Here is a 25,107-nt window from a genome sequence, read left to right on the forward strand (position 1 = left end):
TGGGTGTGACCAACAGGAAAATTTAATAATAAGTCAATATATAACAATAATAATAAAACGCATTAATCTCCAATGTAAATATTCGCAAATAATTTAAAAATTAAAATATGGGAATTTATATTATGAAGGCATTTCAAAATAAATATAAGAAACTTCTAGTGCTAGTTAGAAGTTTTGTCAATTGTTTTATTACAAAATTTGTATCTCCCATACTTTTTGCGATCCAAATATATATATATTTACAATTTAAGATATATCACCCAAAAAAAATATTCTGCCGATAAGCGGGAAATTCCTCTTAACATTTCCTCTAAGCAAAAAAATCTTACATTAATCTTACATTAATTAGATGCATGTATTTATAACACGTATTCTATAAAAATGACACATGAGTTATGATCAAAAATAAATTCCTCTATAAAAAATTCTAATTATAACTTAAATAGCCTTTTGAAATAAGAGGATATACAAAATACCAGCGGCACGTTTATTTGTTAGAAGAAGTTTGTCATTTACGTGCTACGTAGTACGCCTGCATGTCAGTACATGTAAGACATTCTTCTTCTACAATAGTATTGAGAGGATTGCAATCATAAATCTAGTACTTTATGGTTATACCAAATTCCTTTACTTTGTAGAATATCCTCTTGAGGTCATATATAAATGGAAAATCTTGTAACATTAGCACGGAACCGCTAAATGGCAGAATATTTTTTTTGGGGTAACCCATGAGATTCATCCGAAAATTTCGAAATTTTTAATAACTTTGTTTCTTGACGAAAATGTACTAAAACATATCAATTTTTATTTATGAAACTTATTTGTCAATGAGTATATTTGTATAAATAAGACGTCACTAAAATCAATTCCTGCATTTCTAGTATCGTGAATGAAATTAACAATAGGAACTATTAAATATTTGATACATTAATAGACAACATGTAAAGAAGTTAAATCTTCGAACTTTTGAAATTAATTCGAGCATGTATCTCAAATAACATTTTTTTTTATAAACCTCAATGACGCTATTTAAAACGACTATATCGCTCTCTAGAGTTTAAAGATATATATAAAATATATTTATGAATTATATGCAAGCTTGTTAAAATATTGTATATCTGTTACGCGTGTAATTTGATAGAGGTAAACGATTTGCTCATAGTATATGCAGATTTAACAATTTGTATATCACAAAACAATTTCTTGTCATTAATTAATTGACGAAATTACCCCATTGATAATGGATATAAAATATATACATATATAACGATGAAATATAATTCATGCATACATGCAATTTTGATCATTCTGTTAAACATTTTGGCGATAACACTTCGTAACAAATGTAACGTAAAATTAATGACAATAAATGTATCACGTAACATTCGAATGTGACTAAGTTTTCCTAAATATCTCACCATAATCAGCCGCTCTAGGTAAAATAAACGATGTAAAATGTAATGCTCGTAAGAGTAAGAAATGATAATGCGTAGATTATTATTATTTTGATAATTTTTGTGCATTCTGACTGCGAAATCTTATTTTCTCGACGTTCAGAATCCGCCGATTCCGGCATTGGCAGTAACGGTTCCAACAGCAACAAGCTCGATCTATTTCCCCGATATTCGTTAATATGGTCACCCTTCGATCGGCGTACCTGATAAATCGGCGGATCTTCTGAATCATTATGGCTAATGTGTTTCGTGCTGCTTATTACAGTGCCATAATCATGATAAAATGTCATGGGTGTGCAACCAGCTCTCGATGTTCTCACGTGATAGCTATTTATGCAGCGATGATATAAGTGAGTATTTACTATAAGATTGCAACAAGTGCGGTTTACAACATAGATGCTCGGCTTCAACAGCGATTGCAAATCAAAGATGTCTCGAGGCCAACAATGAAAATAGAATATACCCGCGACGTTAGTTTTTGTGTAATTATAAACTAGCATATAATCTCGATTTTGATCGTATTGCGAGCAGAAAATATCCTTGGAATCTTCGTGCGGATACTTGAAGCATGAAACGTCATCATACTGACATAGAACTACTTCTATGGCGAGCAACGATTCTTTCGTATATATCAAACGATCAGTATACACTGGACTGCCCTTTGTTCTCGCGCACTCCCTGCAAATTATATGTCGCGGCAAGAAAAGTGTGTCTATCAAGGTCTTTGCCGTAGCGGGGCTATATTTCTCGTAATAATCTTGAATGTCGTGTTCATATAAACTATTGCGTGGCTGCTTAATCGCTCTAACTTCTTCGTAATCATGATCAATATTCGATAGATCTCGAACAGTAGCTTCGTGGTTTCCAATCACCTGTTGTCCATTGTAGTTCTCAGCTTTCCGTTGATTATCAAGATATATCTCATCTCTCACATTTAATGGAATCTTTCTCGAATCGGACGAGCTATCAAAATTTGCGCTATCACATTTCCTATCAATCGCAGAGATCGATCCTTCCTCGGTGGCAATATCTTTTCTTATGAATGTATTATCAGCAGCGACTACAGATTTGCAGATTTGTATGTTCATTACATCTACGTGCGGGATATGATATACGTGTGTTTTTGGTGTGCGCAGTGTCATTATTGCTTCAGTGGAAAAGCTTACATTTGTGTCATCCACTCCGTTCCTGGTGTCAATACGTCTCGCCTCTAATTTTAATTGCTTTAGGTGCAGCTGATAGTGATGAACACACGCAAAGTTATATCAATTCTTGGATCGCATTCGCTCGGATCCCAATTCCTGTTTGATCTTTTCTAAATCATAGAGTACCTGAATCCCAAATAAACAGGCACTAAATAATGATATTGTAAACTCATAAATGGTACTAATCCGAACTAACACCGTAACAAATACCAGAAAAAAAAATACCATACGAAGTTCATTCGCTTCAAGCACAAACCTCTAATATAGCTGAAGTACTCCAAGCTTGAGTGCGACAACTATCTGAGCAGTAACTTCCATCCTTATTGGTAAGCTCAGGAAGGCCTCTCCATTGGTTGGTGGACACTTCGATAAAATGCCGAGAAATAATAGCTTCAGTCGATTCAATCACATGGTGTAATTCGTTTTCATCGTCGATTAATGACGCAAAGTATAAACGCGCTCGTAGGAAATATCCCATCGGCCAGATCCATTCCTGGAAAGATTGGGAAAAATGTTAAAATAAATGTTTAAGAATATATTGCATGAATATTAAATCTATCAATCTTTACATATTTCAAGACGAATATGCGATTGTGTAAAGAATATATTTACAGGCCCTTGATGATAATTCCATCCATGTGCTGTTTTTGCATCGGTACCATCATTGGAATTGTCATAATATCCATTATATGCCCAATCCGCAGGATCTAACGTCTTCATTCCTAGCGGGCCAAGTAGTATCTCCTCCGCTTTTTTCAGTGCTGTCCAGGCATGATGAGGATTAAACAGTTCCGGAGCCTATTTGTGAATAATTATGAATTATGATTGGATTTGTTGTAATATAAAATACTTTTTTTCTATTTTATACGCTTTACAGAATATTTTTAAACACTGATAATAATACTCACAACGATCATCGCAACGGGAAAGTTAGGTCGCAATTGATAATCCGCCCATTCTTGCGTTGCTCCGTGACTGTCCTTGAATATACCTCGTCGATGGATTAAATTAGGTTTCGGCTCGCTCTGTGACGGAATCTCATTTACATAAAAGTACTTTTCGAAATTTGTTTGAATTCTGTCGGCCCATTGCTTATAACTCCAAGTTATTGTTTGACCTATAGTTCATGTATAATTATAATTAGAAAAAAATATAAAGTTAATAATGTTTAAACGTTAGTGTTCTAGGTATTCTTACCATCGCGACTTTTACGTTGAACACTGCCGTACGGGAAAAGATTCTGTTTGTACAATTCGGCCAGAAAACTGAGAATGCATTTGCTCAGCCCAACTATCTCTACGGCGGAACCGTCTCTGGGAGTAGCTGGTTTGCCTTTGTTACCAGCTTTTTCAGAAGATCCCATCTTGTCCATCCAGGTACCGCAATTAGCATCGTTGCCACCGAATACGAAACCTGTTTCGGGATGAACACCGATCTGATTATTAAATCCGCGATCAGTCATGTGCTCATCGATCTGTTTCCCGGCGTTTCTCTCTCTGAAGCAAAGACCTTGAAAATGTACCGTGAGAGCTTCCTGAATTACTTCATATAATGGTTGATCCTGAAACCATTTTTACATGTCATATAACATGCAACTTTTAATTTAAATCATTTATATTGAATTATATTAAATTATAATTGAAGTTGCGGTTTTTTTTACACATACATGTTCTCCTGCCTCCAAAGCTGGTGAATCATCAGTCGGGAACAATCTTGAAACTTTATCGGATAAAATATCCAAACCGTTTGGCACTTCCTCGGTGTAACATTTTATCGTATAGAGCCACCACCATAAAGCATCGCGGCAATTGTATCTATTTATAAGAATGAGAACGATGATAAGACTTAAATCAAAACTTCCTAAAATATTATATATATCCTAAAAATGCTCTAAGAAAGTATATTATACCTTGCATTATTTCCTTTATCGAGTAGATTGGGTATCAGGCCATGTCGTAAAGTACCGGCAAATCCAAGAATTATGAATCTTGCTTCGACATGCCTGTTAGTCAAAAGTAATAGCCCTCTCATAGCAATGAAAGTATCCCTACCCCAATTTCTTGTGTAACCCGTTGCAAAATGCGGTAAGCCTGCCGATAACGTTAAACACATTTGCTCTGCCACTCCGTCATGGATTTTAATTTTTGGCTTAGGTGGACTAAGATCCGGCGATAAATTTGGCAATTGTGATGATCTTACCACACCACCCATTTGTATCGAAACCAAACTCAGTAATTTAACAAATGTAGTTCCGTTCTTAACAAATCTAGAATAAAAATATTAAACAAGTAACATATGATTAATTTTTTATAAATATTTTATAAATATTTTATTCTTTTCAAAATATTAATTAGAAAGCTTCTAAGTTTGATACTCTAATAAATTTCGATTTCGATGCTTACTCTGACATTAAATTATTGCAGTGATCTAAAAGAATACTATAAATATTCACAATTACAACGTCAAAGTAACTCGGCACAAGATATCTCGGGATTACTTTAAAGGGTTCTGCTGCTTGTTCAAGCCAAATTCCAAGAGGTTTAGTGTCGTCGTCCTCTTTTAGACGGTGCCACATATAATCTAATAATTTTTTAATTACCATTTTTATCATATTGTCAATATCATAACATACAATTATTTCGGAAATAGTCTGATATATTACCTATTAACCAGTTACCCTGTCTAAGATTGACACACAGGGGATGTCCTAGATCGTTATTTAGACGAACATCAGCCAATAAAGATACAATGCCTAAATTGAAAACGCTCATTAACTGAAGCACTTATTAAATAGCAATAAGATACAAATAAAACTAGTGCCAATATATTAATGTATGAGTTGTAATTAAGAAAATATGAAGTGTTTATAAATATATCCTTCATATTCAATTAAATATTACCTTGCAATCCAGCATATACAAGAGGACCATATCCCGGCACATTATATACTCCAAATTTGTCCTGAGTTTCCTCTCGTTCTTCCTGGTCACATCTATATAATGTTTTATTTAAATCCGAGAAGTCCATGTCAGAAATTATATTATGTAATTCTGATTTTTCATTTGAAGTAATCTGCGAGATAGTATTTTGGAGTTTCATTAAAGCAGGTACTATATTTGCGTGAAGAGCCACACTGAAATTAAATTCATACATAAGAAAGTTAAGGGATATCGCGGTTTTGGGGACAGAACGTTGTATTTTGTACCGTATAGCTATAACAGAACCGGGTTGGAAGTTCACGAAATTAAGCTGCGTGATTTTAGGATCACCGGAATCGACCTTCTCGATCATCGTGGAGTCGCAACATTGTATGTGCTGCTTAAGGCTCAATGAATATTCGGACAATCCATTTATGATATTTTCGTCCATTGTATATTTCTCAGGCAAAAGGAAAAGTGGTTTACCATTTCTGTAATGCGATTTATCGATCAACATAAACATGTAAATCTTCCTTTTAAAGAAAATAAAATTTACGGCTTACTTGGCATCAATGTGCGAAAGTGACGCTTCTAAAATAATTTCTTCCACTACACCCTCCACTCTCAGTGGTCTTACGTGCTTTCTCAGATCATGAGCATTAGAGTCCGGGTGTTTAAAGGCTGTGAATGCAACTAAGACTACACTTTCATGAGTAGTTGGTGAATGTCTTGTTACGGCCACTATATCAGTATCCATTTGATCGACAAATACCTAAGAATCAGAAAATAAATTTTTAGCTACATACATTGACTTTCTAACACACACAAATCGCGAAAATTTAGCAATTAATGACATACTTGTGAAAATTTTTGTTGACCAAGCATATAATGTAAATCGTTCAATGCCTTTTTAGCTGCAATTATACCAGTTTTCGAATTAATAAACTTAACATTATTTGTTAAATCATCGTCTATCCATGAAGTGTATTGCCTTTTCTCATCTACCACGTGTATCTGAAGAAAATAAAATTTCAAAAAATCTTGTAAATATATAAAATTTCATAGCAAAAATACAAAAATTTGAGTTTATACTACAAACTTACGTGATGAGGTACTAATTCGTCGTATCCGCGATTACTACCGCTAGCACAGCACGCCATCGATACGAGTGCTGCGCTCGGGAGTAGATCAAAAATACTTCGTTTCTCTACTGGACTAGGATTATCATGAGTCACATCCATGAACAGGGCGTGAGCTATGCTCGGCACTAACGGCTGTATTCGTGGCTGCAGGAATGCTCCAACTGGCTCTCCTCCGTATCGATATACTAATCTCCCTTGTTCATGGCTATCCCAAGCAGACATAGCTTCTACAATATAACAGTTTTGATGTATTCTTATTCGTGACATGTTCTTTTTTTTATTAACTATATTTTAACAATATTAAGTAAATAACAATTTTTGAAAAATTTGACAACCTCTTATTAAAGATGTGATGCCAAGACGATTCACAAAGATGTTGTCTTTTTGATCGGAGTTAGTAAACAATTCTGCGACAACATAGAGATCTGGACGAACTCGTCGTGCAGCGTCAAGCATATACTGCAAATAGACAAATCGTGTTATTAAATAAATCCTGCCACATTAAGGTTGTTTAGAATTGTGATATACCTCAGCGACGGGAATCGGTGTGGAATGGCAATTGTCTAATCGAATACCATCGAATATTTGCGCCGTTTGTTCTACATAGGACACCATATGCTGCCATAAGAAAGGACAATCTTCTGATTTCTGCCCATATCTATAACAATCATATTAATAGCATATATTTTAAATTATCTGCATATGCACTTTCTACTAATAATTCATTGAAAATTTAAATAACGTTTATTTGATATTTTTACCTGAGTTTTACGCTGTCTCCCCAAGCAATGAGTTCTCTTCGAATGTACACATTAGAATCAGGCTCCGCGAAATTCTTCAAGGGATCGCTATTCATGACCCATCCATTGTGAGCCATAAGATAACATCCATTATCTGAATACATTATGCTTTCTCTTTCCATTAAAGATTTAGGTGCTCCGTAATCGGTAAAATATCTATGGAATGTAAATTTATCATATCAAGAATCATATTTAGAAATTATAATGTAACGTTATAATATTTACAAATTTAAATAAAATTACCTGGGAACGAGAGGATTTTTCTCATTAATTTCTTTAATTTGTGGACCATCAGATTGCACTCTAAAATATCTCATGCCAGCAATACTATTTTCAACAGCAGCATTTAGATGATTTTGCACATTGTTGATAATAACTTCATTGAGTTCTTGTAATTTATTTTTCAAGTCCTCTGCACATCGTTTCAGACGAGTTTCCTCATCGAAACAATCAGCTCTACGTAAAGTAAAAGAATCATGCATAAGCATTTATATGAGAGAGCATACATTGATTATATACCTTATCGTATCTACATTTATTTTACCTATATGTATTATACTTCTTCAGAGCAAGCTGCATATCTATGGTTGATTTTAATCTACGAAATGCAGGATCTTGAATCACAGTAATGTCTTTGGTTGTTGTATTATTTATGTCTTGTGGCATCTCATTGCGCGCTGAATTTAAGAATTCCGCTATAATTTCATTGACATCGATGGTGTACATCTCATGTATCTTCACTAGTGGTAAGAAATGTGTGTGGAGAGCATGTTGAATCGCCTAAAGACAAAATAAAATAGATACAAGACACGTTAAAGCAGGAATGAAAAAATTCAATTTTAATTACTGGGGAATGATTTGTGACTTACATTCAAATGATCCTCGGTGTCAACTACGGTGGGAATACCTTTAAATTCCCATTCTCCAAAAGCTACCTGAGTTGTTAATTCAAACAATGCTGCATCTAAGATATATGCCGGACGTAAATGAGGACTGTTGATGCAGTTATATGTGCACTCCGGATGAGAAACCAGGAAAGGACTCTCATTCGCCGTATGATTTAGAACAATATCACAAATGCTTAACATCTGAAACATATAAGATAATTGAAGGATATATTTGGATATCTGCAAAAATATACGATTTATCCTATTCTTGATAAACAATAATTTACCTTCCATTCATTACGCATTTTATTTGCAAATGTTTCAATATCATGGTAAGTAACTATCTTATTGTTATCATTAAAAGCAGGATTAAGTTGAGCTTGATCCTTCAGGCTATACGACGATTTAGAACGTCCTAATTCCTAAAACAAAACTCGCGTTTATTGCAAATATTGTATTCGTACATTATATATCAATCGCGCGAACATTACCTGAATCGGTGTAAAATGAATTGTGTTATATCCAGAATTTCGTGCTACCAATAATTTATTTTCCCATGTAGAAAAAGGTCCTAAACTCTTTGCTAGAACTGTTTGGACTTGAATACAATCTAGAGGTAATTTCTCCCCATGTTCACCTATTTTCAACTCAGGATCCACCAGCAAGTATCCGGATGCAACAGGTTTTATATTCCCTTCGATTCTGCAAAACAGACGTCTTGTTATTAAAATTTTACCTTATTTTATGTAATATTCTTAATTCACTTACTGGTTAGTGACATAATAATGAAATGACCCTGATAAAGTTAAATGTATGCTCGCCGATTCGTCAATCCATTTCAATTGATAGTAAGTATGCCTCTCGAATTTCTTATCGGTCGATAATGGATGGTTTATAAAAACCTCAAGTGTTTTTCCAAGAAGAGAAGCTCCAAGTCGAAACTCAACTATCCAACCTGAGTAACATAAAATCAGCAAAGACATGCCGCAATAAAAATTGTCAAAATACAGTTTAAAAGATAATTTTAAAAGGAACGAAATTTCTTTTTAAAGACCTTTCTTTAATCTATATAATATCCCATCTAAATGTTCTCCATTGTTCACAGTTAGAACTCTTATTTGCTCATGGGTTGTGGGGCGTGATGGTAAAGGATGCATGTTTTTAATTATCTGAAATTATAAAAAGAATTTTGTATTAAAAATGTAACAAATATCACTTGTAATTGACAGAATCAAACATTAGTGAGAGGTAGGAGATGGAATAAGTTTACCAAATTTTCGAGATCAGATCTGTCAGAGAGCTTCCAAAGGGATGATACGCCTCGAGCGTAGGAAACGGGTATGTGCTTAGCCGGCAGAGTATAAGCCTTAATATAAAATATTGGCATAAAGCAGTTAACAAGCGTGCACGATATTATATTACATTTCTGGTGTGTGAGCACATATAAAAGCCGCAGCTATTCTTACCCTACATACTAGAATTACAATATCGTGGTACCGCAGAGACAACTGCTTTCTACCATAAAACTTGCCCCCCCAGTCAATATGTGAATATAGCAAGTACCATTTTCCACTGCCATCAAACACATCGTATCACTAAGACTTTTTATTAAGAATATGGTCTCGCAATTCCGCACATTGTATTGCACGTTCGCGCGTATAGAACTTACTGTAACATCCAATCCTTTACAGAGCCATTTACGGATAATTTGCAGAAAGCATCTAAAAAGCCTTAAGACCATTTTTCTTGTATTGTGAATGAAACGTCTTATTCTCCGAGCCATTGCCAATGCGAGTTAATTGAACGTTTTTAGTTGATTGATATGGACAATTTATTAAGAAAATGATATCGCAGCATCTGTCGACATTTTACTATGTATAAGCAAAATCCTTTATACGTACTACCTATAACAGATATATAAAATAAAAACTACTAGATGCGTAACACGTAGATTATGATATTGCACATATGTTTCTATCAAGATTTATATATATATATATATATATATATATACATATATATATCTCTAATGTTGTATAGAAGTTATAACAAATATTATAAAATCTTAGTACTTACATCATGTTTTATAAGAAGCATTATTACAGAATAATTTAATCAAAATAAGAGAAATTATCAAATAAAAAAAATTATAAGAGAAAATTATAAGAGAAATTAATAGATTATTCATATAATAGATATATAATAGATTATTCATAATGCACATTAATATATAAAATGTTATATTATAATACTAAAATACAAACATTTATAGTAATAAATTAATCTCTTTATTGACGTTTTACGTTAACAATTATCACTTTAATTTGTATATACAAATATACTTTGTAAAAAGCATTAACGCAATTACGCAATACATATCACTACGTTCTACGCATTTTTTTCATATATAAAGAAAACAACATAAATTGATTTATGTAAGGAGCTGAATAAAGATTAATAATTATAATGTACAAAATTATGATTTAGAATATAATTTAGAATATAATTTAGAATTATGTTTACATTAATTCTTTAAAATTAATGTCAAAATCTGTAACAGTTATTGATGCTGGGTTTATGAGATTTGATGATTAAAAAGGCACTAATTAAATTGAAGGAACAAAAATGAGATAACTTGCATAAAAAGAATAAATATTAATAATAACAATAATAAACTACAAATTGCAGATGTAACAAAAATAATATAAATAAGTAGGTCTAAATAGACCCACCATCGGCTCCAGAGTGATATATATATATATATATATATATATATATATATATATATATATATAAAAAGAATAAATACCAAGTTCAATAACAATAGTTCAAATTTGTAGATGTAGCATAAAAAATATAAACAAGTAAATTCAATAGATTTGAGTGATATATATAAGATTGAATTATATATATTTGATAATATTTAATAATTAAAATTTGTAACATAACGTAAGGAATATAACTGAGTAAGTTTAGTAGACACCGTCAACTCCAGAATAATATATATAAAAAAGAATTAATACTAAGCAGTATTAAATATGTTATCTTTTAAGATTATGATGTGAATGCACAACAAATCAGAAATAAAAGCCCTAAACGGTCAAGCTGAATCTTTAGTGTTTAAATAATTCCGTGTAAATTTGCAGGATTGGATAATTTCAAATTTGCAGATATAATAAAAGAATATAGGGTCCGAGTTTAATAGATCACCATCAGCTTTGGAATGATATAATTGAGCGAGTTAAAAATATAGACCGATTATCAGCTTCGGAGAATTAATAAAGAACGAATAAAGGGTCAAATAAGTCAGTTGATATCACAAATACAAATGCAAAACAGCCACGTAACGATACAGCATAACAATATAATGATACGTACGTAATGATAACGATAACAAATAACATTTAATATAATTATCCATCCATGCACAAAAAAAAGAAAAAACGGGCGCAAACAGCGCAAGTACACAAATATTATTCACACCAAGAAACAACTCGACAAAAATATTTTCGCAAATCGGTCGCACACGATTAAAAACTTGGTTAACACCTGCCGATGTACAAATACACACGTGCACGCACGCACGTGGCAAAAGCGACGTCTCAGGACTTTCCTTCACACTTCGATGATTCCCTACCTATGTTGATGATGGAGTGCAAAATGATATCGCATGAACACTGATGAACACGTTAAATATAAATGTCGTGCGCTCGCATTCGAACGATCAGGCAGAAGAAGTCTTTGCGCAAGTTGACCTCTATCTCGCGAAAGACAGGTCTGAAGGTCAATAAACAAGCGCGATTAGAATGGAGGGGAGGCGACAATCAGTCAGTAGATTTGTATCACCAAACACGTCGCGCTCATTGGCCCGACATTCGCGACTAACTTCGGACCGTTCCACTCGAAATCGCGTTCGAATTTGAAGCGGCATTGATAGCACATAAATTTGAACATCACGTAACATTCTCTGAAAAACATAGCGAGGAAAACTCTTCTCTTCTTGCTGAGAGATTTTTTTGTTTACGTATCCGTTGTGTCGATTTACATACAAAAAAAAAATAATGCGATTTTGATTCGCGGACAACTTCAGAGATCCATCTCGGCGGAAAAGTTTAAAATTGATTCTCTCGGGGTTTAAAAGATGCAATCATTTTTCCTTGCCATTCAAGTGTTCGAAATTGAAAATATACGATGATGATAACAAATGTAAACGAATTTAACCTTCCGGAGCTGACAAAATCTATAATACTATATTTACTAATATTAAGTTTGTGAAATCCATTTACTAACTGCTGATTAAAAGGCATTAATTAATTTTAAGGAACCAAAATGACATATATAACTTGTATAAAAAAGAATGGATTATTAAATTTATTTATTTTAACAATAATTCAAATTTGCAGTTGTAATTGAAAGAATTGAGTGGATCTAATAAGCTCACGTCAGCTCAGGAAAATTAATGTCCATTTCTACTAACGTAATCAACTTTAATTAACAATCTCTGTTTAAAAATTAAATTAATAAGAATAGAGCTACGAGCTAAGCAAGATCTTGATGCTATATTAGCTTGATGCTATATTAAATAACAAACAAAATAGTTAATACATTTGAATTAAAAAATTTGTAATATTGTTTAATATTGAGAATAATCTAATTGGAGTCAAAATGTTCTAATAAACTTTCTACTTGTTACTTAAAAATATAGCATGATATAGCATGAAGATGTTGTAGCTCGTAGCCCTATTTTTATTAATTTAATTTTTAATTTCTGTTTAATTTATCTTTTTCTAATTTTTAGAACTAAAATAAAAATAAGTTAAATCGAGATTAACTTCAATCTCTGCATGTTTATATAAATTACTCTTCTTTTCTAATTCTTAAAAATAGAAAAAAAAAGTAAATTAAACTGAAATTATCTACATTAAAATCTACACTACATTCTAAGACGTAAGTACATTAATATAATAATTGAAAGATAAGTATATTAATAAAGCGAGAATCAAGCTTAAAACCACAGCAAGACAGATCTCCGTTGCATGCAGTTATCGAAAAAAAGGAAAAGAAAGAGATATAATCGTTCTCGGGGAAATTTCCATTATATTGTGTTTAAATTAACAAAGGTCGTTTTCCTGAACTCGCGAAATTTTTTCCATCCTTTTCGAGCATTTTGAAAAATTATAAAAAAATTATAATCGTGCCACGTGATCGCGCATGTCATCCGCTTATCGCTCGTTCGAGTACAGCCTTGTCTGAAGTCACAGTGACATTCTAACCTCAACCGAGCATTTTCCGAGCAAATCCGTGATCGCCAGAATCTTTTTTTCAGCGATTTCCGATCGCGCTCGCGACGAAAAGCAAGATTTCAGCTTCGACGAGGATTTATTATTCCTCTCGAGAGCTCGTCGGACTGTTAAATGCCCCAAAATATAAAAATCATCTCGCACATTTCTGACATGCTTATTTACCAAAAATTGCCAAGAATGTCAGTTTTTTGCACAACGCACATTCTCCAACATCTAATAGAAATTCGCGGTTAGTTCTAGCGTTACTCGACGAGTGCGACTGTCGTACGAAAAAAAGGAAATCAAAAGGGATACCGTGAACGACAGTCGAACGAAGTGTCGCTCATTCGCCTCTCCTTTCCTAACCTCACAATCAGTCCGAAATTTATAGCGCCCCCAAGTAAAACGACGTCGAAGTCGCGAGAAGGGTGCGATACACGCGGCGCGTCGTGTGCTACACGACGATCGACGTTTACGGTCACGTCGACGAGAAAAAAAAAGAAGTACAAGAAGGAAAAGAGGAAGGAGAATCGCAGGTCTAACGATCCACGACGTTGAGCTTCCATCGCTTCGCTACCGAATCGTACGCGGCTCCACGGACGGCAACTCCTCGCCGTCCGGATTCGCTTTCTCCTCTTTACAAACTTTTTCAAAATGGCAGCGGCTACGGACGAGCTGAGTAAGTACTCCCGAGAGAAAAAAAAAAAGAAAGAGGAAGAAAAAAAGAAAGAAAGAGAGATAATCTCCTTTATACGCGACGTAATCGACCGGGTCGTGGGTCATGCCATTTGTCCTGGAATAGAGAATGGGGCCAACTTACGGGGTCCGACACAAACCTGATTGTCATGCTAGGGAAACGACCGGAGACGACCTCGGGAAGGACCTATGAATTTCCATCCTTTCCTCGATACTCCTCCCTTGCATCGTCCCGAACACGTGTCCGCTACTGTCAAATCTCGATACTGACGTTTAAATCCCATTGACATCCTTGACAATCCCGACTTGACAATACATGATGTCAGCATTTTTTCAAAATGATCTCACGCTCGATCACGTCGCTGAAATAAGATCGATATATGAGGGCTATGATCAATTCATATGTGGATTCATGCTCATAAGCATTATTTACACGAGTCATTAGGTTTTTTTTATTGCTAAACTAAACTTGTATTAGAACTCTTTTTTCGCCAAATATCAAATATATCTCTATAATCTCATTTTAAGTTTCAAAAATATGTATTAGTTCAGCCAGAAGACAAATCTCTTGTTTAACTTTAATAAACAATAAGGATAAAATAATTTCGTTGTGAATCAGATCTGTTCTTCTTAAGCCTGGTTCCATCAAACTCTCAATTTGTTCTTTATCTTTTTCTAATTCTAAGAATCTTAAAGTAAATGGTAAGTTAAATTGAGATTAAAGTTAATCTTACATTGATGGCACCGGGCCTTGAACTTTTTGCAAAGTTCATTTTTTCTCTTTTTTCTTCACTGTAAAAAGAGAAAAAAGTAAAGAAACTCTCTCTGTGCAAGAGGTTGAGAAAAGAACATGTCTATTATTTCCTATTTCACTTTGCATTATATGTAATACACACCATTAGAAATTCTTCTTTCTCTTGCGATCAATTCTGTACATGTAGGAAAGATTGGTGAAATATTAATTGTACGCCACATCTTTCTTGTGTTTCGTTTAGTTTTACTCGAGCGAGTGTTCCTCCGTCTGGGTTCTGCTGAGACAGATGAGCAGTTACAGGCGTCAGTCTGCAAATTTTTACCTCCTGTGCTGCTCAAGTTGTCTAGTGGGCAGGAAGGCGTTAGGAAGAAAGTGATGGAACTATTGATCCATATAAACAAAAGAATAAAGAGCAGACCCCAAGTACAGTTGCCTGTTGAAGCTTTACTCCTACAATATCAAGATCCATCAGCTAGTTCGTTTGTGATTGTATGTTATCAGCGCAGATCAATTTATGATTTATGAATTCAGAAAAAGATACGTCATAATGTATATTTGTATAATTGCAGAATTTTACGATAATATATATAAAGTTAGGATATCCTCGAATGGAGTTAAACAAGCAAGCGGAATTAGTTCCAAGTGTACTAAATGCTATTGAGGGAAAACCGTTGTCTCATCAAGACAGGTTTGCTTTTTACAAATTTCTTAATTCTTAATTACTCTTATATTTTAATTTTCCGGAGCTAATGGTGGATCTATTGGATCCAATTAAATCTTTTTGTCAAAAAGATTAATTTAATATTTTTATCTTATAATTTTTGATTATTTTTATTATAATATACCTAGTGCATTTATGGTTTTTATATAAGTTATATTATTTTGTTGAAATTAATTAGTGCCTTTTAATTATCATAAATTAATTAAGTTTTATAGAATCAGCATCAGTTTGTACAGATTTTTTCAGCTCCGGAGAATTAACAGAATTTTATTTTTAATATCAAAAAAGACTATAAATTATTTATATATTTATATCACGTTATAAAATGTCGGATTATGTTATCGTAAACGAAACTTTGTTTCAGCTTAATGTTGATCATAATGCCAGCATTAGGACATATCAACATACCAGCAGATCCTGATAAACGAGCCTCTCTCTTAGGTTTGCAAGACAAACCTTACGTGGCGAAACAGCTCATAAATTTTATGCTCGACATATTATTATTGCCATATGGGTGAGATACACTAGACAATAGCATTATTTTTAAATATTTACTTAGTTTCTGACTGCAATGTATAAATATCATCAGATCTGTGGGACAAACGGAAAATCAACAGGGTTCAGGTCAGACTATTGATTGGTCTCAGTTCACTGTACCGCCGGGCTTAAGCGACTACGCGTTCAAAAGAGTAATAGGCGAGAGTCCGCCTACAGCCGAGCAACTCGAGCAAATAAAGTTGGGCATCGTTAAGTTCCTCACTGGTGGATTTTTCCCGGATACAGATATTCTGATACACTTAATCGTAGCGGCTGCGGATACCAGATTCAGCATCGCTAATATGGCGGATTTAGAATTGAAAAAAATGATTGGGTGCGTGTGAAAAACGTCAGAACTTGTTTGGCATAGATCGGAGCTGTGTAATTTCTTCTGTATTCATCCGTTTAGCACATTGGATTGGTCTTCGATGCAACTAGCAGCTCCGCTTTACACATTATTCTTGGGTACCGATGCATTAGCTACGCAAAAGGAAGTAAAACCCGAAATGAAACGGCTACCTGCAAGCACACGAATTCGTCTCAAGCTTTTGCAATATCTTTGTCGAGTGACTAAAGCGGGATTCATTATACCACCGTGTATTCAAGTAAGTTAAAGCAAAAAATGGAATTATATGATGTTATGTAATAAAATTGTCATTTTTTTCCTCAGGTTATTTTCGATTCACTCTATGGAAAAAATACGAATGCAAAGTTGAAATCATTGGCGCTGCAATTTACATCAAATATTGTCCAACAGTAAGTGTTTTATAATTCAGTTGCTATTAAATTTTTTATGTATAGCATTACTGTTTACTGAATATTTATTAGTAGATTTTCAACTTTTTTGAGTTATTTCGCAAAGGAAGATATTGATTATATCCTCTATTCATGCGAGCAACGTATAATTAACTTCGCGAATTTTTTATTTCAAACTCTTTACATATGTGATGTATTATAACCTTGTCTCTCATTATTTAAAGTACACATCTTGTTACATACAATAAACTATTCGATTTAAAAATATTTTTTAAGCTGCAGTTTGGTACCATTAACTCGCGTCGCTGGAGTAATCTTGAATGGCATGATAAAATTGATCTCCGAAGGCGATGACATGCATAAACCGATGGCATATACAGTTATTGGACAACTTGGTCAAAGAATACCATCTCTGATAAATAAAGATTTAAGTTTGTTACACAACTTATTTGACACGCTTGTTTCTGTAAGTGTTCGATTGTTTTAAAAATTCTGTAATGATTATTGAAATCATATATACATATATAATTATTAAATTTGAACATTTTGTTTAAGACGGACGGTGAACTGCGACGTACGGTAAGAGACGCATTGATTTGCGTAACATCTGCGTTTGTGTTAAATAAAGAGGATGAGAGCAATATAGCTCTGATGAATGCTCTATTGTCGGTACATATTGAATCACCAGAATCGAGCGTAAGGCATGTATATAAAAAATTATAGATTATTTATTACATTAATTTTAATATATAAGCGTGTGTGTAACGTGTATTATTTTGTATATATATATAGATTTGTGGCAATGCATTATGCCGCAACCGTATTTCCACCCGATGACGCTCCATCTCGGTATCTCTTGTTATTAGCATGTGGTGACAATAAACACGAGATTAGTACAGAAGCCATGAAAGCGCTTTATGGCGTTGTGCATAAAAACGAAGACGATCAACAAATTAGCAGTAAGATAATGTTGCCCGAGTTTGTGAAATTAGTAAGTTATGTTTATTCGAAGATGCAATCGAGAATGCCCGCCGCGAGTAGCGGCAGAAACACGGATAAGCAAGTACTCCCGTATAGTACCGTCACATTTTCCGAAGTAAGTTCTAAGTGGAAGCTAGATTTGTGAATGTTGCATAAATATATTTACAATCACAATTTATATTGTTACAGATTATTTCTTATTTTCGCATTTGCCTCGCCAGAAGTGCTAATATTCCCGCGCGAAATGAGCCGCTACAGCATCCATGCGAACATACGCCTCTGATTGGACGTTACTTGGAAAAATTATACAAAGATCAACCAGAGATATTAAATAATTATCTCGACATGATTTTACTTTTAAGTCATTCTTCTGCAGGTAAAAAATAATCATAAATAAGAATCAATTATGTAATATGTTGCACTCGATATCTAATTATGATTGAACTCAAAAGAATTATATGATATATTGTATTAAGTTAAGTGTATTTTGTTATCATGGTATAGATCAAATTTCCTTGAATGCATTATTGGAAATATTTGGATCCGTTCCACATTATATAATAAAATCATATGAGAAGGAGTTGCCGTGGCTGTGTTCTTTGCTCATTTCTGCTAAACACGACGTACGACAACTAGCCGCGAAAATATACGCCGTTATTACTGGATACTTACCGAGAAATGAATTTGAGAAACATGTTTCGAGTATTATGAACGTTATGAATAGAAAAAATTTGGAAGCACAGCATGGTGCATTAATGGCATTGACTTATATGATGGAAAGAAATTTAATACAACAACGAAATGGAAATAAAGAGGATTTGTGCAATTGGACGACTTACAATGATATTGTGAAAGCAATATGTATGTATTTATATATAGAAAATTATGTTACGTTACAGGTTTAATATACTTGAAACTTTAATATACTATGTTTATTATACTCAGGTACATATCTTCGTGACAACGCGATATTATTGATGGACGCAGCTATTCAAGCTGTTGGTATCTTAGGTAAAGCATACTCTCTACCTTTACCAGCAGAAGGCGATAATGAATTGAATAAGAAAGCGATAGTAGAAACGCTCTTTTCCGTATTATCTAATGCCAAATTGAATACCAAGGTTTGTAATTAATTACATATTGTGAATGTGGTTAAATATTTTGTATTTGATACCCTGTAGTCTTACAGCTTTATTTTGCTTAGATGAAAGAAAAAGCTGCGCTTTCATTGGGATATCTATGTGTCGGCGAATGTTTTCCGCATACCATAGACATCGCTAATAAAATCATAGCAACTGTCAAAGAGGTGCATAAATGTGTTTATATATATATATATATATATATATATATATATATATATATGTATATAATTAAATTCTACATTTTTATTATATATATATATACTAATATATGATATGTAACAGACAAAAGACATCGAAATTCATTTAATTCTGGGGGAAGCTTTGGTTTGCTGTGTTCAAACGCAAGCTTCTCCGGAAGCAAGAGATGCTTGGACGACTTTACCTGTCGAACATGTTATTCCATACAGTAAAGATAGTGATGAATTATTAGTACATGTGCTGAGTGAATTATTTAATATATACAAAGTGCCTCATCCAAACTCACGACAGGTATTTATATGTATATTTAAAAAAAGGGATACATTAGTTCCTGTTTTATTAATAGCAAGATGTTTCTTTAAAGGCAGTATGTGTATGGCTATTCGCACTTCTAAAATACAACGTTCAACGAGAATGCATTAAAGAAAGATTGTCCACGATTCATCATGCATTTATAGATTTTCTTTCAGATGACAGTGGTAAGAAATATAAATTATTGATTGTATCAATGAATTGTATCATCTTTCAGCGGAGGAAGAGATTTGATCTTTTATCTTGTAACAGATATAGTGCAAGACATTGCTTCGAAAGGTCTTAGTTTGGTACATATTAATAGCAAACAAGAAGAACGCGAGGCTTTAGTGTCCAATATATTAGATCAGTTTACACAAGGTCGTAGAACAGTGCAACAAGTTACTGCCGATACTAAATTATTTGAAGAAGGTCAACTAGGAAAGAGCCCATCTGGGTAAGATTAAAATATAGAATATTTTGTGTTAGCTTACAATTTAAGATAAAAAAATATTTGAATTAAAAACCGAATTAAAAATTGATTATTCACTATTTTGCTATATTGATAACGAAAAGATATTAGATACTTAAAGAAATAATGTAATTTTTCAGTGGCAACTTGTCTACTTATCGAGAAATCTGTTCTCTCGCGACAGAATTGCAGAAGCCTGAACTTGTATATTATTTCATGCATCTGGCAAATCATAATGCAATATGGACATCCAAAAAGGGAGCTGCTTTCGGTTTTGCAGCAATCGCCAATATCGCGAGAGACGAACTGAATAAATATCTACCCAATATTATTCCGCGATTGTATAGATATCAGTTCGATCCGACGCCAAAGATCCAGCAGAGTATGGTCAGCATTTGGCGAGCCGTCGTCCCTTCTACCTCGAAAGCCGTTAGTAATATTATTTGATATCTTTTAACAACATCTAATGTACATAATGTACGTAATGTAAGCGTAAAAATTTGTTTTTTATATATCACTATAGATCGAACAGTATCATAAAGAAATATTGACTGATGTAACTGATAATCTAACGAATAATGAATGGAGAGTACGTATCAGTTGTTGTAATGCTCTCGCAGATCTTTTAAGGAGTAATGTTCAATTCGACTTTGCCGAATGCGGCCCAGAACTCTGGAAGAAACTGTTTCGCGTAATGGACGATATTCACGAAGGCACACGATTAGCCGCGACGAACACCACTAAAATACTTAGTAAGGTGAGCAAGATTTTCTACGGATTTTCTATGGAATTTCTGTAATTTAAAACTAATAATGTATTCTTTGCTTCCCCTTTCTTACTTTTTACTTCTTACTTTTTCTCTCTTTGTAATCATTTTATTGATGAATTGTGTTTTTTCTCATGTGTTTTTCCTCTTCCAAAACTTGTTAAATTTTACTTTAGATGATAGAAAATGAAGACATAGGAGGCAAAAGATAAAAAGTGATAAAAAGTAAGAAATATGAAGCAAAGATATAAATATTGGGTCATCTAAAAAGTATCCGCGGTTTTTTGTCATTAGATGTGTTGACCATCAACACCATCTAGTGACAAAAAACCGCGGATACTTTTTAGATGACCCAATATATATATATAGCATAGATATAGCATCATAGATTAGCCTTTATGATATAGTTCGGAAATTTAATATCATTAATTCCAGGTTTGCATACGTCATTGTGATTCATCGCACGGTAACGCGGGGAAAGAAGTTATTCAAGCAATATTGCCCGTGTTACTCGATATCGGTATTGCTCATGTCGTGGACGCGGTAAGATCTATATCATTGCAAACGGTATCTCAACTCGTATCTACAGCCGGCATTCTATTAAAACCGTCACTCGTCAATCTGATACCGTCGTTATTGGAAACGATTGGTGAATCGGAGAATCCTAAGCTTTCATATTTGAGTAATGTGTGCGGCGCAACCACGGAGACTCAGGAAGCGATCGATAATCTTAGAGCAAATGTTGCGAGAAGTCATTATGCGTCGGATACGATAACAAAGGTATATTCTCATAAATTTGGAAGCAAATTCGATAAGGTATAGTCTTAATTGTTTTTAATATTTTTTTCTGTATAGTGTATCCAATATATCGATGCGGATGTATTAAAGGAATTAATGCCAAAAGTAATAGATTTAATCAAGTTCAGCGTAGGATTTGGAACAAAAATTGCTTGTTCGCATTTCTTGATTCTTCTTAGCACGCATCTGAAAATAGAGTTGCAGCCATACAGTGGTTAGTAATCATATCAATTTCAACAGAACATAAATAAAATACAAATTATTCTTATTATACGGAATAAAGAAGATTACATATATATTTAAATTGTGCACATGTATATCTAAATTATTCATAAAATATTTTTTGTGTCAATTTAGTAATTAATTGATATTTTTTGGCGATATAAAAATTAATTATACTATTCATTATTTCATTCAGCTAAGATACTATCTGCTTTGCTCAATGGTTTGTTGGATCGTAATACTGCTGTGAGAAAAAATAATGCGGTTAGCATTGGACATATAGTAGGTTCCGCTAAAGATTCTAGTCTGGATAAATTATTTAATACCTTGAATACATGGTATTTGGAACGCGAAGGTACATTTAACAGTAGCATTATATGCTTTGTTATTATATATGCGTCCTATTATTTTATGAAAAAATGTAAATTACAGATGATGCAATAAGATTAGCGATTGGGCAAGCTTTGCAATCTATAAATAATTACAATCAGGAGAAATTAAAGAATTATCAAAAAATAGTTATTCCTCTTGCTTTCTTTGCTATGCACGCAGAAAAGGTACCAGGTGTGTATACCAGTATTTATAATATGTTATTCTTCACAAATATGCCTGACATTTTATTCTTGTGTTTATTTATTTTTATACATACTGTTATTAGGAAACGAAAGCACCGTTGAATTATGGACTGATTTTTGGAACGAAATAACTCCCGGGACCGAAGCAGGAATTATGCAAAACCTGCCAGCAATAACCAATATTTTACATACAACTTTGAAATCAGCATCATGGACTACAAAAATGCAAGCGGCAAATGCAGTTCATACCATTGCCTTAAAGTCAGGTCATAATATTGGTACAGATGACAGGAATACCTTATTAAAGATATTGATCAATGGTTTACATGGTAGAACGTGGAATGGAAAAGAACGTCTATTGAACGCTCTCGCTATGTTAGCATGCAATAGCAAGTACGTAAGATACTAATTTGAAACTTTATGCTAAAAAGATTTAATTAATACTTGTTAAGTTTAATAGTTTGGATTTTATTACAGAGAAGCCTTAAACGCAGATACTGCATTATTAGATATAGTTGTGGCAACATTACATAGGGAAAGTAAGAAAGAGAACGCTGAGTATCGTCGACACGCGTTACAAGCATTTGCTATGGTCTTGCATGAACTCGATATTGATAGGTTTACGGAAACATATGAAATTGTACAAGAAATACTGATCAAGGTAAGATGTGTTGAAGTAATATTATGAAGGAATAGTTGCAAATATGAATATAATATTTATATACTTTGCATTTAGGTATCTGATAAAAATAACGATGACGAGGAGGACACTGCGGAAGAAAACAGGAAGAAAAAAGAAAATAACATAAAGTTGCAAGAAACAATTTACGAAGTACTTGGGAAAGCATGGCCTTCCACCAAAGAGACTCAAGGTTACAGAATTTATATAAATTTTAATCAGTGAAAAATATACATTTTTATAATATTCTGAATATTTTTTTTTTTTATAAGTCGATTCGTGATTGCAGATAAATACTGCATAGAATTCGTGACTCACTGTCAGAAAGTACTGCCAAATAGTACAAGGTCTGTTCAAGTTACTATTTTGACAGCGTTAAATCTCTTTGTGGATAGACTTGTCTTATTAAAAATAAATAAAACGGAAATGTCATTAAAAGATAAAAAACTATTAGATCACATAGGTGATAGTCTCAATAAAATATTATCATATTGTATAAGTAAGTATATACATTATAAATTATGCGATATAATTAAGTGCATTAATTCTATTTAACATATGTTACTCTATTAACTTGAGCATTTGGGATTATTATAAGATAGTACTATTTTAAGTATCTTATTTCTTCGCAGATATTTCGAAGTTTACCAAAATTAGAAAAGAAGCATTAAATATAGTTCTTTCGTTAGCAAGAAAAATGCGTGAGTCACATAATGATGAACAACTTGATAAAATGACACGGCTTTTGAAAGAACTCTTACCCGATCTAACGAAGGATAACCAACCAGAAATACGGACCAGAGTAACTGATATTAAAGAAATGCTTAAAATTTAACCAGCACGTACATATGTTAAGTATGTACATGGTATCCCAGCTCGAATTTATCCTTCGCACACATCGATGTATATTGCATACTATTGGCGATCTCGAACTATAACAAAAGATTGATAACTATGGTTGCGTATTTATTTAATATGTTAAATGTAGATGTGCCTAATTATAGTATTATATCCCTTAATAAAGTATAATTTAAAACAACTTGTTTGTAAAATTTTTTATTACGTCCTTATTATATCCTAACAAATAAATCTCGAAGAAGTAAGAGGTGATAATCTAATCACTTTGTCGATGCTATTATACTGAAAAGAATCTTTTATTTGTAATTATTATACAAAATGCGAAGTCGTGTTCTGATATACACTGTCAGTACTAAAAATCTACAAAATATATATTTTATAACAAATATAATTTTTTTCCCTTAAATAGGGAAAAAAATCAGTACTAAAAATGTCAGTACTAAAAATCTACAGAATATATATTTCATAACAAATATGATTTTTTTTCCTTAAATAGGACCATCCAGGATCGACACGATATAAAAAAACTGGATATATCAGTTTCATCTTATTTCCTTACATCCATGGAAAGAATAATTCTTGAGGTATCTGAAAATGTAGTCTCTCTTGTTATACTTATCCATTTTCCTCTCAATTTTTTTAGCATCCTTTCCCTTCATTTCTGTATTACTGTTTTTTTTTTTCGTTGCTTTATAGTTTACTTTCGTGCCTCAAATGGCGTTAATCTTGTTTTATTAATTTTTGGACTTTTTATTTTATTAATTGATAGCTTATGATGTACAGGCATTTCATTACTTGTACATGACATGCTTTCTTCTTTTTTAGTGTTTGTTGTTACTAATTTTCTTTTTAGGCATTTTACTCTTTCTTTTTTCCTTTTGTAATATGAAGCTGAAATTAGTTCTCTACCGTCTTCGAGTCATTCTCTGTTGCTGAGGTATCATCTCTGTAATACATTTCCTGATTCCTTTTA

The 25,107-nt window shown here is 33.1% G+C and overlaps 3 protein-coding genes across 8 annotated transcripts; 1 reads left to right on the forward strand and 2 right to left on the reverse strand.

Moving 5' to 3' along the window:
• Positions 1-2,596, reverse strand: LOC147910960 (uncharacterized). The gene has a single exon (XM_087412300.1). The coding sequence runs from the start codon at positions 2,594-2,596 to the stop codon at positions 1,433-1,435; it is 1,164 nt and encodes a 387-aa protein (XP_087268426.1). The 3' UTR covers positions 1-1,432.
• On the reverse strand, positions 2,486-14,005 carry LOC105146017 (glycogen debranching enzyme). Of its 5 annotated transcripts, none has more exons than XM_087412262.1 (26): positions 12,044-12,202; positions 10,076-10,263; positions 9,461-9,575; positions 9,175-9,361; positions 8,898-9,108; positions 8,694-8,828; positions 8,389-8,607; positions 8,064-8,299; positions 7,763-7,975; positions 7,481-7,675; positions 7,248-7,377; positions 7,055-7,178; positions 6,681-6,946; positions 6,436-6,591; positions 6,141-6,349; positions 5,865-6,068; positions 5,560-5,792; positions 5,322-5,411; positions 5,062-5,239; positions 4,569-4,925; positions 4,326-4,473; positions 3,857-4,220; positions 3,568-3,776; positions 3,272-3,457; positions 2,916-3,152; positions 2,486-2,785 (listed from the first exon to the last, which is right to left on the reverse strand). In XM_087412262.1, the coding sequence occupies exons 2-26, from the start codon at positions 10,187-10,189 to the stop codon at positions 2,720-2,722; spliced, it is 4,782 nt and encodes a 1,593-aa protein (XP_087268388.1). In that variant the 5' UTR covers positions 10,190-10,263; positions 12,044-12,202; the 3' UTR covers positions 2,486-2,719. The 5 variants fall into 5 exon arrangements, with proteins under 5 accessions (XP_087268388.1, XP_011054322.2, XP_011054323.2 ...); XM_011056020.2 differs by having other exon boundaries at positions 10,076-10,310; XM_011056021.2 differs by lacking the exons at positions 10,076-10,263; positions 12,044-12,202 and adding an exon at positions 13,872-14,005.
• LOC105146018 (proteasome adapter and scaffold protein ECM29) lies at positions 13,421-24,315 on the forward strand. 2 transcript variants are annotated; one of them, XM_011056026.2, is made up of 28 exons: positions 13,453-14,367; positions 15,380-15,627; positions 15,708-15,826; positions 16,224-16,373; positions 16,449-16,730; positions 16,806-17,001; positions 17,067-17,152; positions 17,429-17,618; positions 17,708-17,853; positions 17,945-18,248; positions 18,323-18,509; positions 18,638-18,994; positions 19,079-19,254; positions 19,338-19,439; positions 19,558-19,764; positions 19,838-19,952; positions 20,038-20,221; positions 20,377-20,665; positions 20,760-20,993; positions 21,438-21,782; positions 21,858-22,014; positions 22,219-22,377; positions 22,455-22,586; positions 22,681-22,990; positions 23,075-23,258; positions 23,334-23,469; positions 23,566-23,775; positions 23,909-24,315. In XM_011056026.2, exons 1-28 carry the CDS (start codon positions 14,343-14,345, stop codon positions 24,109-24,111), a joined length of 5,433 nt encoding a protein of 1,810 aa, XP_011054328.2. In that variant the 5' UTR covers positions 13,453-14,342; the 3' UTR covers positions 24,112-24,315. The 2 variants fall into 2 exon arrangements, with proteins under 2 accessions (XP_011054329.2, XP_011054328.2); XM_011056027.2 differs by lacking the exon at positions 23,909-24,315 and having other exon boundaries at positions 13,421-14,367; positions 23,549-23,697.
• The last annotated feature ends 792 nt before the right edge of the window (positions 24,316-25,107 follow it).

This window comes from Acromyrmex echinatior, chromosome 1 (genome assembly GCF_024713525.1).
Source record: "Acromyrmex echinatior isolate Ae372 chromosome 1, ASM2471352v2, whole genome shotgun sequence".
Classification (NCBI taxonomy): Eukaryota; Metazoa; Arthropoda; class Insecta; order Hymenoptera; family Formicidae; genus Acromyrmex; species Acromyrmex echinatior.